Below are 20,014 nucleotides of genomic sequence, written 5' to 3'. Positions count from 1 at the left end.
GCGTTGTGTCTTTTTAAGTGAAGTGGAATTTCAGACCACTTCAGATTTTATAAAAATCCAAAAGTTTTTGAGCTAAATTTTTTCCTACAATAGTTAAATAAACTTCCCAGTAGGGCACTAAAGACTAATTTTATTCTCCTGTCATTATCTAGATTAATATCCTTTCAGAGCTGCTTGTTGATGATGAGATTTTAAGAACCTGGAAGATGCACAACTTCAAGAAAGAAGCAAAAAAACAAACAAACCCCAAAACAAAATAGGTAATCCAGTGGCTTAGACTTGAAACCATGGGCTGTTAAGGACCAGAGATTCTCTATAGTGTGTTATCAACCAATCAGATGAGCCGGTAAAAGTATGTAGACAGTGTAGAGTGAAACAGGTTTAACGGTTATCTGCCTTGTAGGTGTTCAGGATACAGACACTAAAGGGAAGCAACAACAAGGTTCAAAAATTACAACTGACCAGATTTGATTTATTTCTGACTCACAGGCAAACTCACATAAATGACCTTAAATCCAAAAAGCTGATTCTGTTCATCTGCATCTGCATGTAGCTTTTTCAGTGGGAGAAACACTTCGTCACTCACCTGTCCACATTCCTTCCTGATTAAATAACTGTTAATTTTTATTTTATTTTAGGTTAAATATCAACTATTACCTGACAATGATGAGTGTTGAAGGATATTATTTGAGAACCATTCCTTTTGCAAAAGAAACAACACGATGAAAACACCTGAATACACATAATACTTTATTATTAGAAATTTATAGATAAAATGATAAAAGTAAAAGTATTTCTTCTGTTATAAGGATCAATTTAACTGCTGCAGATGGTTAAGACTGAGCTTTTTTTTTAACACACTATATTCTCTCTAGAATAATAGAGCACATCCAGAAAAAAATGTTTATGACATGGTAAGTTTTAAATCATCATTTTCAATCATACTTATGACATAGATATTTTTAATCTTTAATCTCTTAAGTGCTTGATAAAAATCATAAAAGCAAATTATTTCTGCTGCAGTAATTAACCTGCAGTGAGTCAGAGAGGTTTAAAACTTACTCTGTAGAACAAATAAAGTTATATTTCTCATTTTGTCTTTGACTGACCCACTGATACCGTCCTCCTCTTTCCATAGCTGCACACCTATCACACTCCTCAATCTTTCAATTAAATGAATTTCTACAATACTGTTACTGTTAATTCTACTCTCTGCAGTGTTTAAATGCTTACAAATACACACAGTTACTGTCCCTCCACACATACGACTCGGTTCTGCTTCTATGCCCCAGCTTTGTTTACTTTTTCCCACCGAGGCTTCTAGACTTCTGATTGGCCAACATTTCTGCACGGTTAGGAATCTAGCGCCACCTGCTGCTTTGGCATGTTCATAGCAGCGTTTTCCTTCATTTCTGCCTTTATGTGTGGACGGGATTATTTTTTAAAACGAAAACGGAAAATCTCCGTTTTCAAAAATACCCGTGTACGTGTGGACGTAGCCTCAGTCTCTGACTGGAAGCGCTAATTCGTCATTCGGCTTTTGTCAGACTAAAGTAACTGTTAAAACTGTTTGAAAAGCTAAGCTATACAACAAGGAGAGATTGAGAATTTCCTTTTAGTTCTCAGTTTATTTGATATTGACAAAAGTTAGTCAGTTTTGTCTGTTCTTCTGTAAAACAAACTAAGATTTATTTTTAGAATTAATATTTTGTTTCTAAGTGGAATTGACAATTTAGTCTATTTCGTTTGTTCTATTTTGAAACTTAAACGCCTTAGTGGCTGCCTTTTGTGTAGTTTGCAATATTTGCCTTTATTTATCTGAAAAAGTCTCATGTTCCTTAAGTACATCTACCCTGTTGAACTTCATCCATCCATTCGCGTCCGCTTAATGGATGAACTTATTATGGGAAATAAATATTTAAATAAAAACAAGCTGCTGATTATTTCACATTTAAATCTTACAAATATAGTTATTTGACTTATATCGTGATAGATATCGTTATCGCCTGAAATGAAAAAAACATATCGTGATATGAAAAAATCTTATATCGCCCAGCTCTAGTGCCTCAACACAAGCCTGTCTCAGAGCTCTACAGACAATTCCTTGGATCTTCTAATGATGCTGCTATTACAGGGGAAAATAAATCAGATTAATCTTAGTAGAAACTCACCACCATAACAGAAGAAATAATTTTTTTTGTTGCATTCATCAGAGCTCCATTTTCCTGATCTGTTTAACAGAGTCGAAGCACATTTCTTTTTGTTTTGTCCGTCATTAAATGACTCCATATCCCAGTGCCTGAAAGAGAAATTACTTCCATCTGACCACCTCCAGGTGTCTCTGAACAGGCCGATCCACAAATCCTGAGACTTTTTCAGGATCTTAAATTCTTCCCCATCCACCTGATCGAGTCCACTGGCCAGGTCAGTGTAGTGATCTCTGCAGTACTTCTGAGCCTTTGTCCAGGTTATCTTCTCCTCAATCAAATGGATGGATTTACCGTCTCTCTTCTTTTCTGTTAAGCAAAACATCAAAACAAAACAAAATTTCCATCACCACAAACATTTTGAAGAAATACAGAAAGACACATAATTTGTATGATTCCTCAAACATGCTTTCTCTCCATTTCTCTTTCAGTTCAGTTGTATTATCAAATCAGACTATTATCCACATATTCTCACCATCGTAGCAGATGAACGGCATCATTTGGTCACATCTGGCATGTGTCCAGTTTCCTCTTGTCTTCACACAGTTCTCATTTTGATTTTGATCATCTGGTTCAGAAGCTCCCCATCTGGTTTCATGTTCAGTGTAGTTCACCCCTGGCAGAGACCAATGCCACATCCTGTTTTCTTTTCCTGGGTTGCTGAACAGTCCAATCCAGGCTTTACCTTCATACTCTTTGGATTCACGCAGTCTCGCCATGTCTGCCATGTCAAACACGCTGGCCAGGTCTGCATAATTCTCTCTGCAGTATTTCTGTGCTTCTTCCCAGGTTTTGTCTTCTCTAATAAAGTGGTACTCATACAGGTAACAGGTGGAGATGAAACACTGACCTAAAAGCAGTAAAATATTAGCAATAATGCTGCATTATCAAATCAAACTCACTGGTTCACAGATAAACAGTCTACAACACAAGTGTGACTCTGAGCTCAGTGACCTTGTCAATGAAAGACAAATGTGTGCAGATAAAACAAATAGATGAAAATCAAATGGAAAAACAAAGAAAAGACAGAAGAAGTAAGAAGACAAGACATTACAAAAAACACGGTAAGTTTGTAGGATTCAACAAAACACACACCAGGTAGAGAAATATCATCTCTATAGGGAAACTCAATCAGAATTTTCCACTTACCCATCAGAATCAGCAGAAAGAGACTCCACTGCATCTTTAATCTGCCGGATTAAATAAATATTTCATTAGATAATGAAATCATGTTTCATTTCATAGATGGTCTGGTTATAATCATCATTATAATCTGGGTGTACAGATTGGAAGTTCAGCTGGACCCAAATGCAGACACGAGCAGGCAGCCAGAGTTTAAATGTTTTACATCACTCATGTATACATCAAAACATAGAATTAGGCTTTATCACTGTTGTAAAAATACTCCATGCTGTACTAATACAGAGGTGTCTTATTGTTGAGGTCAGGAGCTGCCAGATCTGTTTTCTCTGGTAGTCTGCATGCATGAAAGAGTCTCTGCTTAACATAACTGATATTATATTAAGGCTGATTCTTCGGTTTAAAGGTGCTTTTCTTTTAAATCCAGTCTGCTGCATATCTTAGAAATTGATTTTGAAAATATATAAATATATATAAACATAAACAAACACAAAACATGCAATGAATTACAGATTTCAAACTTACATCTGGTTAGTCTTTTGGTCCTTTGTCTAATTTGGCCTCTTTCCTCGAAGGGTTCAAATAAACACTGAAATAAAAGCAAACACAGAGAGCTCATTATGCAAAGATCGGAATTTATATATTAAAATACTGCTGCTGCTTTCAGAAAGATAAAGACGAGGGAGTTTTTTACACGTATGAAAGCGGTATTCTGTTACGTGTTGTAGCTTATAGCTTTTTCCTCAATGATTGTAAAACTGTATAATTTTGTTGTTGTCTCTTGTTTTTGAACTGACTTCTCATCATATACTTTACCAATGAAAAAGCTGATGATGGTTTGGATCGTTTATATGCAGAAATATTGAAATTATGGAAATATTTATACTTGTATTGTGAGCTTGTTCTTTACCTGAGTGTTTTATCTTGATGTCGCTTTACAATTTCCTTACTTTTGCATGTAAACACTGAAACACTGCTGATAAAATAAGACCTGAATCTGTGGATAATTAGCTTTTTATTACTTATTTTTCATTTAAATTCACTTTTGTTATTATTGGATGTCGTCACTTACAGTCCTATGTCTCTGAACTTTCCCACACACGTTGGAGAATATGACTGTTTTTCAATAACTATCATTAAGAGATTATCTTAATTTTCATATGAACACATTTTTCACTGTACATGTAACGTTATAAATCCTCCCAGTGTGGATCATATTTACATTTTGAATGCAAATTTCTCTGAAATGATTACAAGATAAACATGTGAGCAAATGAGCCATACGCTCAGAAAACTTCCCACGAACTCCAGTCGTCTGCAAAATGACCTCACATATGTATATTTTTTGAAAAGTGATCACAAGCATTTTCTTATTAGTTCCTCCTGTTCTTTAATAGTACTTGTTAAGCAGGTTGTAACCTATCTAGGGGAGCTATGCCTTAAACATCTCTGTCACCTGACATACGAGTGGTAATTTTTTTCATTAAATGAATGAATTAAGGATAAAAACCATTAGAGGTTCATAATAAACTGACAATAAATGTAATGAAGGTGGGAATATGAGAGAGTGAAAGGATAAAAGAGAACGTATTTTTAGTGTTTTTGCTTTATATTCAGAAAAACAGACTAAAATATCTAAAAAATGGCAGAAATACAGACTGCCCATTTGTAATGCCTCAGGTAAACATCCTGAGGATCAAGGTGCAGTATATGAAAGGGAAAAGATACAGTGCAACTTGTTACGACATGTTGTGAAGTGAATTGGATTTTAAACCATGTGCTCACATAAGCACAGGAGCTGTATGCTGTGCATGCTGCTCTCTCAGACTGTTGCTGAAGGAAATACAGTGCTGTAAAAAGTGTTTTCTCCTTTCCTGATTTCTTAGTTTTGTGCATATTTGTTACATGTTTCAGATCATCAACCAAATGTTAATATTAGACAAAGACAACCTGATTTTTTGAAATTATGGTTTCATCTAAAGGGAGGAGGTTATCTAACAGTGTCCTACAGTGTTTTTTTAGCATCAAGGGTGTCATAAAGTTTGTTGTTTCTCTTATTTAATGTAACTCCACCGCTATCAGCACTTTGTCAGTCATTTTATTTTTAAAAAAAGTCTCTTTCTGTTTGCGGTTAAAACAAACAAACAGTAAGAGCCCTGTGAGTGTTGAGATGTGCAGACAGCAGAGGGAGTCAAAGCCAAGTGAAAAACTTATCAGGGCTCAGAAAAGGCTTCAGGTGGGTTTCTTATTTTGCTCACGCACAGCTCCAGCTCTGCCAGTAAAGACCTTAAATTCCTGTTTTCGGCAGCAGTGTTATTCCTGAGCAATCTTTTCTTGTTTGAATGCATCAGTCTGGCTCTGCTTTTCCTCCCATGACAAGTAAAAGCATTAAAAACATTGCTCTGAAGCGCTGAATGTAGCAAAGAGGTTATAGAAGTTATTTAGCTATTATTTAAACTGAATGATATTATCTCTTTCAGAAACATTCCTTTGTTCTTCACCCAACTTATATGAACATTATGTTTTACTTCAGGGGTGTGATGCAACTTTTCAGCAAGGAAAAAACTCTTCCTGCACTCTTTAACGAGACAAACTGGAACGCATGAAAACACAGTGTACTGACTAACTCCTTCCAGGGTTAAAGAATAATAAAACTGTATTACATGTGTAGTTAAATATTTACTAATAGCTGAAAATGACACATGTTGGAGGATTTATTTTAACAGCCATTCCTTTAGCAATCGAAGCAATAAAATACAACGAAAACAGCTGAATACACATAAAACTTTATTATTGGCAAGGTATACATAAAATCCTTAAAAGTAAAAGTGTCATCAGTGTTATATGGATCAATATTACTGCTGCAGATGGTTAAGACTGAGGTTTACTTTAAACAAATGATTATAACATGGCTATGAGGACCACTTATCTCTAAAAAGCGACTTTTAATCATCATACAAACACACTTGGATATAACTTAAATTAAACAGCAGGTTAAACATTTATCATAGATGTTAATCGTCTTGGTTGAAACTGGACATGATGTCAGTTCCTCCTCTCGGCTTTCATTGCTAATATGCTAACACCACATGCTGTGATTTTCTGTGTAAATAACACACACGAGACCCTAAAACAAAAACTGTAATCACCCTTTTCATATAGCTTTTGTAATGTTGGATACAGTCTCTTCTCCCCTAATCCATATTTTGGTTCTTAATATAAGACACAGGGGTGACTCACTGCAATATTATTATTGTTTTTTCATCTTTCTACATTCAGTGCTTGATAAAAATCATAAAAGCAAATTATTTCTGCTGCAGTAATTAACCTGCAGTGAGTCAGAGAGGTTTAAAACTTACTCTGTAGAACAAATAAAGTTATATTTCTCATGTTCTCTTTGACTGACCCACTGATACCGTCCTCCTCTTTCCATAGCTGCACACCTATCACACTCCTCAATCTTTCCATTATCAGCCCAGTTCTCGTAGCAGACTGCTTTGTCACTGATCCAGAACCACAGATCCAGCACGCAGGTGTAGCGCAGTCCCACCCATATGTAAGGACTGCTGGCATTCTTGGCTCTCCTCTCCACCCATCTCTGTTGGTGAGGGTTAGTGATGGAGACCAGGTCAGTGTGGTGCAGTCTGCAGTAATCCAAGGCTTCCTCCCAGGTCTTGTTTTCATTGATCAGAATCAATTTATCTGTCAGAAACAATCAAACTTCAGTTAAGTCTGGTTAACAGCAGCTTATGTTCCACTTTACCTTGAATACAGACAGTACACAATAAAACATTGTAGTTTTTCACTTCCTTTAGCTGTATACTTAATTATTGTAAGTGTGTACAGTGCATTTGGAAAGCATTCACAGTTCCACATTTTGTCCTGTTACAGTCTTATTCCAAAATAGATTAAATTTCTTGTTCACTTCAAAGTTCTGCACATGATACCCCAAAATGAAAAAGTGGGGAAAAGATTGTTGAAATTCCTGCAAATCAAAAGCAAAAATATGGCATGTACAGTATGTAAGTATTTACACTTTGTTGAAGTATCTTTGTCAACACTTGAAGCTTCAAGCCTTCCTGAGTATGATGCTACAAGCTTGGCGTATCTATTTTAGGGCAGTTTCTCCCATTCATTGCACAACCTCTGAAGCTCCATCAGGTTGGATGGTGCACAGCCATTTTCAGATCTCTCCAGAGAATCAGGTTCAAACTTTGGCTCTTGCTGGTCACTTGAGGACCTTCACAGTGGTTCTGCAGCCACTTGTTTTTATCTTGGCCGTGTGCTTGGGGGCTTGTCCTGTATAAAATGAACCTAATGTGGATCTAATGTCCGGTGCACTCTGGAGCAGCTTATTCAAAAAGAATCAAATTTACCATCACTAGCTCACTCTACTAAACAGGCCTGATTGTTGGAGGGCTTCAGAAATGATTGTTCTTCTGGAAGATTCTCCTCTCTCCACAGAGCAATGCTGGAGCTCTGTCAGAGTGACCATCACTCCTTGACTAAGGCTTTTCTACCTCAAACTCTCTAACTGGCGAGGTGGCAGCTCTAGGAAAGTCCTGGTGGTTTCAAACTTCTTCCATTTAAGATCTCTGAGCTTATTGGGACCTTCAGTGCTGCAGAAATGTTTCTGTGCCTCTCAACACAAGCCTGTCTCAGAGCTCTACAGACAATTCCTTGGATCTTCTAATGATGCTCCTATTACAGGGAAAATAAATCAGATTAATCTTAGTAGAAACTCACCACCATAACAGAAGAAATAATTTTTTTTTGTTGCATTCATCAGAGCTCCATTTTCTTGATCTGTTTAACAGAGTCGAAGCACATTTCTTTTTGTTTTGTCCATCATTAAATGACTCCATATCCCAGTGCCTGAAAGAGAAATTACTTCCATCTGACCACCTCCAGGTGTCTCTGAACAGGCCGATCCACACATTCATCAGAGAGCTCTCGGACTTATTCAGGATCTTAAATTCTTGCCCATCCACCTGATCGAGTCCACTGGCCAGGTCAGTGTAGTGATCTCTGCAGTACTTCTGAGCCTTTGTCCAGGTTATCTTCTCCTCAATCAAATGGATGGATTTACCGTCTCTCTTCTTTTCTGTTAAGCAAAACATCGAAACAAAACAAAATTTCCATCACCACAAACATTTTGAAGAAATACAGAAAGACACATAATTTGTATGATTCCTCAAACATGCTTTCTCTCCATTTCTCTTTCAGTTCAGTTGTATTATCAAATCAGACTATTATCCACATATTCTCACCATCGTAGCAGATGAACCACATAGTTTGGTCACATGTGACATCTGCCCAGTTTTCTCTTGTCTTCACACAGTTCTCATTTTCCTTTTGATCATCTGGTTCAGAAGATCCCCATCTGGTTTCATGTTCAGTGTAGTTCACCCCTGGCAGAGACCAATGCCACATCCTGTTTTCTTTTCCTGGGTTGCTGAACAGTCCAATCCAGGCTTTACCTTCATACTCTTTGGATTCACGCAGTCTCGCCATGTCTGCCATGTCAAACACGCTGGCCAGGTCTGCATAATTCTCTCTGCAGTATTTCTGTGCTTCTTCCCAGGTTTTGTCTTCTCTAATAAAGTGGTACTCATATAGGTAACAGGTGGAGACGAAACACTGACCTAAAAGCAGTAAAATATTAGCAATAATGCTGCATTATCAAATCAAACTCACTGGTTCACAGATAAACAGTCTACAACACAAGTGTGACTCTGAGCTCAGTGACCTTGTCAATGAAAGACAAATGTGTGCAGATAAAACAAATAGATGAAAATCAAATGGAAAAACAAAGAAAAGACAGAAGAAGTAAGAAGACAAGACATTACAAAAAACACGGTAAGTTTGTAGGATTCAACAAAACACACACCAGGTAGAGAAATATCATCTCTATAGGGAAACTCAATCAGAATTTTCCACTTACCCATCAGAATCAGCAGAAAGAGACTCCACTGCATCTTTAATCTGCCGGATTAAATAAATATTTCATTAGATAATGAAATCATGTTTCATTTCATAGATGGTCTGGTTATAATCATCATTATAATCTGGGTGTACAGATTGGAAGTTCAGCTGGACCCAAATGCAGACACGAGCAGGCAGCCAGAGTTTAAATGTTTTACATCACTCATGTATACATCAAAACATAGAATTAGGCTTTATCACTGTTGTAAAAATACTCCATGCTGTACTAATACAGAGGTGTCTTATTGTTGAGGTCAGGAGCTGCCAGATCTGTTTTCTCTGGTAGTCTGCATGCATGAAAGAGTCTGCTTAACATAACTGATATTATATTAAGGCTGATTCTTCGGTTTAAAGGTGCTTTTCTTTTAAATCCAGTCTGCTGCATATCTTAGAAATTGATTTTGAAAATATATAAATATATATAAACATAAACAAACACAAAACATGCAATGAATTACAGATTTCAAACTTACATCTGGTTAGTCTTTTGGTCCTTTGTCTAATTTGGCCTCTTTCCTCGAAGGGTTCAAATAAACACTGAAATAAAAGCAAACACAGAGAGCTCATTATGCAAAGATCGGAATTTATATATTAAAATACTGCTGCTGCTTTCAGAAAGATAAAGACGAGGGAGTTTTTTGCACGTATGAAAGCAGTATTCTGTTACGTGTTGTAGCTTATAGCTTTTTCCTCAATGATTGTAAAACTGTATAATTTTGTTGTTGTCTCTTGTTTTTGAACTGACTTCTCATCATATACTTTACCAATGAAAAAGCTGATGATGGTTTGGATCGTTTATATGCAGAAATATTGAAATTATGGAAATATTTATACTTGTATTGTGAGCTTGTTCTTTACCTGAGTGTTTTATCTTGATGTCGCTTTACAATTTCCTTACTTTTGCATGTAAACACTGAAACACTGCTGATAAAATAAGACCTGAATCTGTGGATAATTAGCTTTTTATTACTTATTTTTCATTTAAATTCACTTTTGTTATTATTGGATGTCGTCACTTACAGTCCTATGTCTCTGAACTTTCCCACACACGTTGGAGAATATGACTGTTTTTCAATAACTATCATTAAGAGATTATCTTAATTTTCATATGAACACATTTTTCACTGTACATGTAACGTTATAAATCCTCCCAGTGTGGATCATATTTACATTTTGAATGCAAATTTCTCTGAAATGATTACAAGATAAACATGTGAGCAAATGAGCCATACGCTCAGAAAACTTCCCACGAACTCCAGTCGTCTGCAAAATGACCTCACATATGTATATTTTTTGAAAAGTGATCACAAGCATTTTCTTATTAGTTCCTCCTGTTCTTTAATAGTACTTGTTAAGCAGGTTGTAACCTATCTAGGGGAGCTATGCCTTAAACATCTCTGTCACCTGACATACGAGTGGTAATTTTTTTCATTAAATGAATGAATTAAGGATAAAAACCATTAGAGGTTCATAATAAACTGACAATAAATGTAATGAAGGTGGGAATATGAGAGAGTGAAAGGATAAAAGAGAACGTATTTTTAGTGTTTTTGCTTTATATTCAGAAAAACAGACTAAAATATCTAAAAAATGGCAGAAATACAGACTGCCCATTTGTAATGCCTCAGGTAAACATCCTGAGGATCAAGGTGCAGTATATGAAAGGGAAAAGATACAGTGCAACTTGTTACGACATGTTGTGAAGTGAATTGGATTTTAAACCATGTGCTCACATAAGCACAGGAGCTGTATGCTGTGCATGCTGCTCTCTCAGACTGTTGCTGAAGGAAATACAGTGCTGTAAAAAGTGTTTTCTCCTTTCCTGATTTCTTAGTTTTGTGCATATTTGTTACATGTTTCAGATCATCAACCAAATGTTAATATTAGACAAAGACAACCTGATTTTTTGAAATTATGGTTTCATCTAAAGGGAGGAGGTTATCTAACAGTGTCCTACAGTGTTTTTTTAGCATCAAGGGTGTCATAAAGTTTGTTGTTTCTCTTATTTAATGTAACTCCACCGCTATCAGCACTTTGTCAGTCATTTTATTTTTAAAAAAAGTCTCTTTCTGTTTGCGGTTAAAACAAACAAACAGTAAGAGCCCTGTGAGTGTTGAGATGTGCAGACAGCAGAGGGAGTCAAAGCCAAGTGAAAAACTTATCAGGGCTCAGAAAAGGCTTCAGGTGGGTTTCTTATTTTGCTCACGCACAGCTCCAGCTCTGCCAGTAAAGACCTTAAATTCCTGTTTTCGGCAGCAGTGTTATTCCTGAGCAATCTTTTCTTGTTTGAATGCATCAGTCTGGCTCTGCTTTTCCTCCCATGACAAGTAAAAGCATTAAAAACATTGCTCTGAAGCGCTGAATGTAGCAAAGAGGTTATAGAAGTTATTTAGCTATTATTTAAACTGAATGATATTATCTCTTTCAGAAACATTCCTTTGTTCTTCACCCAACTTATATGAACATTATGTTTTACTTCAGGGGTGTGATGCAACTTTTCAGCAAGGAAAAAACTCTTCCTGCACTCTTTAACGAGACAAACTGGAACGCATGAAAACACAGTGTACTGACTAACTCCTTCCAGGGTTAAAGAATAATAAAACTGTATTACATGTGTAGTTAAATATTTACTAATAGCTGACAATGACACATGTTGGAGGATTTATTTTAACAGCCATTCCTTTAGCAATCGAAGCAATAAAATACAACGAAAACAGCTGAATACACATAAAACTTTATTATTGGCAAGGTATACATAAAATCCTTAAAAGTAAAAGTGTCATCAGTGTTATATGGATCAATATTACTGCTGCAGATGGTTAAGACTGAGGTTTACTTTAAACAAATGATTATAACATGGCTATGAGGACCACTTATCTCTAAAAAGCGACTTTTAATCATCATACAAACACACTTGGATATAACTTAAATTAAACAGCAGGTTAAACATTTATCATAGATGTTAATCGTCTTGGTTGAAACTGGACATGATGTCAGTTCCTCCTCTCGGCTTTCATTGCTAATATGCTAACACCACATGCTGTGATTTTCTGTGTAAATAACACACACGAGACCCTAAAACAAAAACTGTAATCACCCTTTTCATATAGCTTTTGTAATGTTGGATACAGTCTCTTCTCCCCTAATCCATATTTTGGTTCTTAATATAAGACACAGGGGTGACTCACTGCAATATTATTATTGTTTTTTCATCTTTCTACATTCAGTGCTTGATAAAAATCATAAAAGCAAATTATTTCTGCTGCAGTAATTAACCTGCAGTGAGTCAGAGAGGTTTAAAACTTACTCTGTAGAACAAATAAAGTTATATTTCTCATGTTCTCTTTGACTGACCCACTGATACCGTCCTCCTCTTTCCATAGCTGCACACCTACCACACTCCTCAATCTTTCCATTATCAGCCCAGTTCTCGTAGCAGACTGCTTTGTCACTGATCCAGAACCACAGATCCAGCACGCAGGTGTAGCGCAGTCCCACCCATATGTAAGGACTGCTGGCATTCTTGGCTCTCCTCTCCACCCATCTCTGTTGGTGAGGGTTAGTGATGGAGACCAGGTCAGTGTGGTGCAGTCTGCAGTAATCCAAGGCTTCCTCCCAGGTCTTGTTTTCATTGATCAGAATCAATTTATCTGTCAGAAACAATCAAACTTCAGTTAAGTCTGGTTAACAGCAGCTTATGTTCCACTTTACCTTGAATACAGACAGTACACAATAAAACATTGTAGTTTTTCACTTCCTTTAGCTGTATACTTAATTATTGTAAGTGTGTACAGTGCATTTGGAAAGCATTCACAGTTCCACATTTTGTCCTGTTACAGTCTTATTCCAAAATAGATTAAATTTCTTGTTCACTTCAAAGTTCTGCACATGATACCCCAAAATGAAAAAGTGGGGAAAAGATTGTTGAAATTCCTGCAAATCAAAAGCAAAAATATGGCATGTACAGTATGTAAGTATTTACACTTTGTTGAAGTATCTTTGTCAACACTTGAAGCTTCAAGCCTTCCTGAGTATGATGCTACAAGCTTGGCATATCTATTTTAGGGCAGTTTCTCCCATTCATTGCACAACCTCTGAAGCTCCATCAGGTTGGATGGTGCACAGCCATTTTCAGATCTCTCCAGAGAATCAGGTTCAAACTTTGGCTCTTGCTGGTCACTTGAGGACCTTCACAGTGGTTCTGCAGCCACTTGTTTTTATCTTGGCCGTGTGCTTGGGGGCTTGTCCTGTATAAAATGAACCTAATGTGGATCTAATGTCCGGTGCACTCTGGAGCAGCTTATCATCAAGGATGTCTCTGCACATTGCATTCATCTTTCCCTCGACTCTGACTTGTCTCCCGGTCACTGCTGCTGATAAACATCCCCAGAGCATGATGCTGCCACCACCATGCTTCACTGTAAGGATGGTATTGGTCCGGTGATGAGTGGTACCTGGTTTCCTCCGGACGTGATGCTTGGCATTCAGAGTTAAGAGTTCAATCTTTGTTTCATCAGACCAGAGAATTTTATTTCCCATGGTCTGAGCATCCTTCAGGTGCATTTTGGTAAACTGAGGAGTGGCTTCAGTCTGCTCACTCTACTAAACAGGCCTGATTGTTGGAGGGCTTCAGAAATGATTGTTCTTCTGGAAGATTCTCCTCTCTCCACAGAGCAATGCTGGAGCTCTGTCAGAGTGACCATCACTCCTTGACTAAGGCTTTTCTACCTCAAACTCTCTAACTGGCGAGGTGGCAGCTCTAGGAAAGTCCTGGTGGTTTCAAACTTCTTCTATTTAAGATCTCTGAGCTTATTGGGACCTTCAGTGCTGCAGAAATGTTTCTGTGCCTCAACACAAGCCTGTCTCAGAGCTCTACAGACAATTCCTTGGATCTTCTAAGTCTAGTGATGCTCCTATTACAGGGGAAAATAAATCAGATTAATCTTAGTAGAAACTCACCACCATAACAGAAGAAAGGATTTTTATTGTTGCATTCATCAGAGCTCCATTTTCCTGATCTGTTTAACAGAGTCACAGCACATTTCCTGTTTTGTCCGTCATTAAATGACTCCATATCCCAGTGCCTGAAAGAGAAATTACTTCCATCTGACCACCTCCAGGTGTCTCTGAACAGGCCGATCCACACATTCATCAGAGAGCTCTCGGACTTATTCAGGATCTTAAATTCTTGCCCATCCACCTGATCGAGTCCACTGGCCAGGTCAGTGTAGTGATCTCTGCAGTAGTTCTGAGCCTGTCTCCAGTTCTTGGGCTCTTTAATCAAATGGATGGATTTACCGTCTCTCTTCTTTCCTGTTAAGGAAAAACATCAAAACAAAACAAAATTTCCATCACCACAAACATTTGAAGAAATACAGAAAGACACATAATTTGTATGATTCCTCAAACATGCTTTCTCTCCATTTCTCTTTCAGTTCAGTTGTATTATCAAATCAGACTATTATCCACATATTCTCACCATCGTAGCAGATGAACCACATAGTTTGGTCACATGTGACATCTGCCCAGTTTTCTCTTGTCTTCACACAGTTCTCATTTTCCTTTTGATCATCTGGTTCAGAAGCTCCCCATCTGGTTTCATGTTCAGTGTAGTTCACCCCTGGCAGAGACCAATGCCACATCCTGTTTTCTTTTCCTGGGTTGCTGAACAGTCCAATCCAGGCTTTACCTTCATACTCTTTGGATTCACGCAGTCTCGCCATGTCTGCCATGTCAAACACGCTGGCCAGGTCTGCATAATTCTCTCTGCAGTATTTCTGTGCTTCTTCCCAGGTTTTGTCTTCTCTAATAAAGTGGTACTCATACAGGTAACAGGTGGAGACGAAACACTGACCTAAAAGCAGTAAAATATTAGCAATAATGCTGCATTATCAAATCAAACTCACTGGTTCACAGATAAACAGTCTACAACACAAGTGTGACTCTGAGCTCAGTGACCTTGTCAATGAAAGACAAATGTGTGCGACTATAAGACTTTAGTGTTTGGATACAATAAAGATAATGTTCACAGTAAACAAAGACATGAGATTGAAATAAAAAGGATTATTCATAACAAAAAGAAACAATTGAATTGATGGAGATCAAATGAAAAAGCAAAGATAATACAGAAACAGAATTACAGCAATAAATAATAACAACAGCAAACATCAGAGCAGAATGTAAACCGGAAAAATACAAACATGTTAGCAGAATAAAACTGAGGAAGCAGTGCGGAGAATTTCCACTTACCCATCAGAAGCAGAAACAGACTCCACCGCATCTTTAATCTGCCACATAATGAAAACATATTTTCTTTAATACACAGTAAAAAGATGACAACATTTTGAATGTAAAACGTGTCGTTTTAGTGTGTGTGTAGAGAAATGACATTCATATAGAACTTGCACTTAAAATGCTGGAAGTCACTGTTTTGTTTGATACTGTGTTTGGATGTGTTTCTCGAGGAACTGTATGAAAACACGTTTTAGTTCTTTTAACATTCAAATAAAATGATCTGTTGAATTAATCTGATAAACCACATCTCTAATTGAGAAAATCTTACCTTAGACTCAGGTTAAGAAAATTAAACCCTCAATACAACAGCTGGTAAATGATCTGAAACACATTCGGTACTTAGAATATTTTATGATGCATAGAGTTTATTATTTTTAGCTTCTCTTTAATATAGTGTATTGTTCTTCATATCTCTAATTGTGTACAGTGACGCTGGTCTCACATTGTTAATTCATGAAGCTTTTATCAGTCTGTTGTTGCTTTTGCCATTAACTTGTCACATTTATCCAACAAATACAAGGTTTTTAAGAAATAGCAACATCTAATCATGAATGAAACCCTCATCAGTTGAGCCTATACTGTATAACGTTTAACCTGGAAGTGTATTAAGTGCTACCCAGGAACCAAGAAAAACCAGACAGTATGTATAAAATGACCCATTTATTACTAAATACCTCACAAGTCACCAAAAAGCGGTTCCTAGTCTGGTCTGGATGCTCTACTTTAAATTTGTCTGATTATCATTTGAAGCGACAGCTCTGTTTAGGTCATTGATGAGATGCTGTGTGATCATTTTGCAGTTCTGTACAGAAAGGTTGGGTTGGATCCCACAATTGTTCTGTGGGACGCAGATCACATTTTGAAGAGAGGACCCAAATGCAGACGTTGGGAGACTAAAGTTAACAAAAGCAAGCTGTTTATTAAGGCTGCAATCATAAAAAATACATAACAAAGGCAAACGGCGACTCGGACTTTGACTAAAACCAAGCTATACTGGGAAATCCACTGGTCACCAAATAATAAGCACACTCCATTCAATGTAATGAATTACAAATTTTAAACTTACATCTGGTTAGTGGTTCTATCCTTGGCCGATGTCTGTCGTGGAAGTGTTCAAGTAAATCGGGAAGTAATAACAAACAAAGAGAAGGCTTTATGGAGAGGTCTGGATTTAAATATTAAAATAGTGCAGTCCTAACCAAATCAGCAGAAGTATCATAACAGAGCATCACTGATGGCTGTCCAACAAAAAGAAACTGAAAGCATCATTCTGTCTCGCCCTTTTTCACTCACAAACATATAAAATATAATCATTTTCCCCAATAATTGTAAGACTATAATTATATTGTTGTCTATTGTTTTTGAACTGACTCCTCATTATGAATATAATAATAATAATTTGTTTTTTATTATTTTTATTACCTATTTTTCATTTAAAACGACTTCTGTTATTATTGGATGTCCTCACTTACAGTCTAATGTCTTTGTCCCACAGATGTTGGAGAATATGATTGTTTTTCAATAACTATCTGAATTAATAGATTATCTTAATTTTAAGGTTGCAGCACACTGAATGTAACCAGAGTCATACGAGGACACATGAACACATTGTAAATCATCCCGCTGTGGATCATATTTGAATCTTATTTGATTCCCAAAAATATTCTGACCTTGTTTGAGTGACCGCCCATACTTTGTTTTATTGGTTTCTTTTTAAAAATGTGATCACGAGCATTTATATATTATTTGCTTTAAAATACCTCTGATGGCGGCTGCCAGCTGACACAATGAGTGATAATTTTGATATTTTTGTGGCTCGATTAAATAAATTAGGGGTTTTTGAAAATTCATAAAAATGACAGAAAAGTAGAGACTGCGCCTTTGTAGAGCAATCCTCAGGTAACGATCCTGTGAGCAGGGTGCAGAATATGAAAGAAAAAAAATACAATGTGCCTTGTGTATTCAATATTTCCAGTTTGATAGTGTAGTATCTGCCCTGTGAGTGTTCAGGTGTGCAGACAGTAGAGGGAGGTAAAGCCAAGTTTAAAAATCAAGAGCTCAGAAAAGGCTTCAAGTCACTGACCAGCTCTACCAGTAAACATCCAGTTTTTGGTACCAATATTATTCCTGATCAGTCTTTTCTTGTGTAAATGCATCAGTCTATGATGATTAATGCTGGCTTTAAATTCTGTGTCACAAAATATATTTATATCTGTTGCCTTTTCCTGGAACAGCTGAGTTGTCATCATTAACATTATAACTCTGCTTTTCCTCCTGCGACACTTCAAAAACATTGCTCAAAGACTAATGTAACCAGAATAGAAACTATTATGAAGTTGTCAGAACAGAAATACGTATTATGTCTTTAAGGGGACTTTTGTTCTTTCCCAAATTTATTTTAAAGTGTTGGTGGATGTGCTGGAAACATTCCTCAGAGATTTTGGTTCATGCTGATATGACAGCAATGTTGTGCATTCAGAGCTACTCTGCATATCTTCACACATTCTTCACCACAACCCTGCTGCTAACCTGTTTTCTCTTTTTCAGACCGTTCTCTGTGGGAAAATCCCAGCAGCTCCGCAGTTCCTGAAATACCAACTTGCCTGGCACCAAAACCACGCCCCATTCAAAGCAGCTTAAATCATCTTTCTTCTTCATTCTGATCCACAGTTTCAGCTTCAGCAGGTCGTTCTGATCAAGTCTACATGCGTCAATGCACTAAGTTGCTGCCATGTGATTTGATATCTGGGGTTGAACTATGTGTACAAGATATTTAAAGCCTCACAGATTAATAAGATAATAATAAAGAATTTAAGCTACTTCAATTATTGTCAGTTTTGTGTAAGTCATAAAAACTGTGCATTATAGAAACCCAAACAGGAGACTTTAGTTTTACTTAATCTCTAAGGAGTTACAACAGAAATGAGAAATAGCACCCAAACGTTGCAGTTTCTACTAATCTCCCGTGGTCTTTGCTCCAGTGTCCACTTTCTGAGCTCTACTTCGTTTATTGTCTCTGTTAGCTTATGTATTTCCCAATAAATATGCGGTTCGTCACAAACTTGCTCAACAGGCCTTTTGCAGGATTGTATTTCACAATAGCAGGACAAGTTGTGTAACATATGATAAACACTCTCTGACTCTCACTGATAGATCAGTTTTCCCTGCAACCTCATACGTCTATAATTTCTCAAGATTTCTGGGAATTAGTCATAGCTGTAGTTTTTATTTTGCTGTCATATCAACATGGACCAAAATCTCTGAGGAATGTTTCCAGCACATCCACCAACACTTTAAACCGTCTCAGGGACGCTCAACTGCATGCCCGTCGTCCTCATCGGGGTCTTGACCTGACTCCAGCTCGTCGCCGTAACAGACTTGTGTGGGCAAATGCTCACATTCGATGGCGTCTGGCACGTTGGAGAGGTGTGCGCTTCACGGATGAATCATGGTTCACATTGTTCAGGGCAGATGGCAGCTGAGAATGTCCCAGTTCTTGCATGGCCAGCATACTCACCGGACATGTCACCCATTGAGCATGTTCGGGATGTGCTTGACCGGCGTATACGACAGCGTGTACCAGTTCCCACGACTATCCAACAACCTCGCACAGCCATTGAAGTGGAGTGGACCAACATTCCACAGGCCACAATTGACAATCTGATAGACTCCATGCGACGATGTGTTGCACTGCATGAGGCAAATGGTGGTCACACCAGATACTGACCGGTTCTGGGTCCCCAGACCCCCAATAGCGCAAAAAACTGCACATTCCAGGGTGGCCTTTTGTTGTGGGCAGTCTGAGGTACACCTGTGCACTACTCATGATGTCAGATCAGCATCCTGATGTGGCACACCTGTGAGGTGGGATGGATTATCTCAATATAGCAGATGTGCCCACTACCACACATTTGGACTGATTTGTGACCACTGTTTGGGAGGGATGGTTATATTGTGTATCTGGAATGAATTTTAGGTCTCTACGTCCATCCCATGGGGAATGGGAGCAGTAACAAAGGTGTTGCGTTTATATTTTTGTTGAGTGTATATTGTATTATTTAATTCAGTTTAGTTAGTTACTTTTCTGTCTTGGAACAATTGTGATCACATAATTTCCTCAGGGATTAATGACGTGTTCTGATTCTGATTTCTATCTGCTGCTTGCAGGAGTAAATTTCTTTCCAAACGCAGTAGAAACCTTGGGTGTCGATCGTAGTTGGTTTGCGCTTTATGTTCCTCGGGGAAGGAAATGCTTCTCCAAATTAGGGCAGCATCATACTCATAACTGCGGTAGCTTCCTGAAATGTTCAAACTGTGCTCACTAATGCTCACTTCATGAAATAATCTTCACATATTTCCCATTTCATATTCACTTCCTCAGATTTGTT

The 20,014-nt window shown here is 37.5% G+C and overlaps 2 protein-coding genes and 1 pseudogene across 2 annotated transcripts; all 3 read right to left on the bottom strand.

Moving 5' to 3' along the window:
* Nucleotides 1–407: 407 nt before the first annotated feature.
* On the bottom strand, nucleotides 408–3,390 carry LOC146675031 (C-type mannose receptor 2-like). The gene is made up of 4 exons (XM_085401128.1): nucleotides 3,357–3,390; nucleotides 2,683–3,057; nucleotides 2,172–2,516; nucleotides 408–421 (listed from the first exon to the last, which is right to left on the bottom strand). The coding sequence occupies exons 1-4, from the start codon at nucleotides 3,388–3,390 to the stop codon at nucleotides 408–410; spliced, it is 768 nt and encodes a 255-aa protein (XP_085257254.1).
* Nucleotides 3,391–6,374: 2,984 nt separating this feature from the next.
* Nucleotides 6,375–10,417, bottom strand: LOC146675030 (macrophage mannose receptor 1-like; annotated as a pseudogene).
* Nucleotides 10,418–12,635: 2,218 nt separating this feature from the next.
* On the bottom strand, nucleotides 12,636–15,612 carry LOC146675029 (macrophage mannose receptor 1-like). Its single transcript, XM_085402447.1, has 4 exons — nucleotides 15,582–15,612; nucleotides 14,812–15,186; nucleotides 14,292–14,645; nucleotides 12,636–12,982 (listed from the first exon to the last, which is right to left on the bottom strand). The coding sequence occupies exons 1-4, from the start codon at nucleotides 15,610–15,612 to the stop codon at nucleotides 12,636–12,638; spliced, it is 1,107 nt and encodes a 368-aa protein (XP_085258573.1).
* Between the last annotated feature and the right edge of the window lie 4,402 nt (nucleotides 15,613–20,014).

This window comes from Rhamphochromis longiceps, linkage group LG3 (assembly GCF_057381845.1).
Source record: "Rhamphochromis longiceps isolate RC_006_pf linkage group LG3, R_longiceps_female_GT1.1, whole genome shotgun sequence".
Lineage (NCBI taxonomy): Eukaryota > Metazoa > Chordata > Actinopteri > Cichliformes > Cichlidae > Rhamphochromis > Rhamphochromis longiceps.
This window is presented reverse-complemented; position numbering and strand designations above follow the sequence as displayed.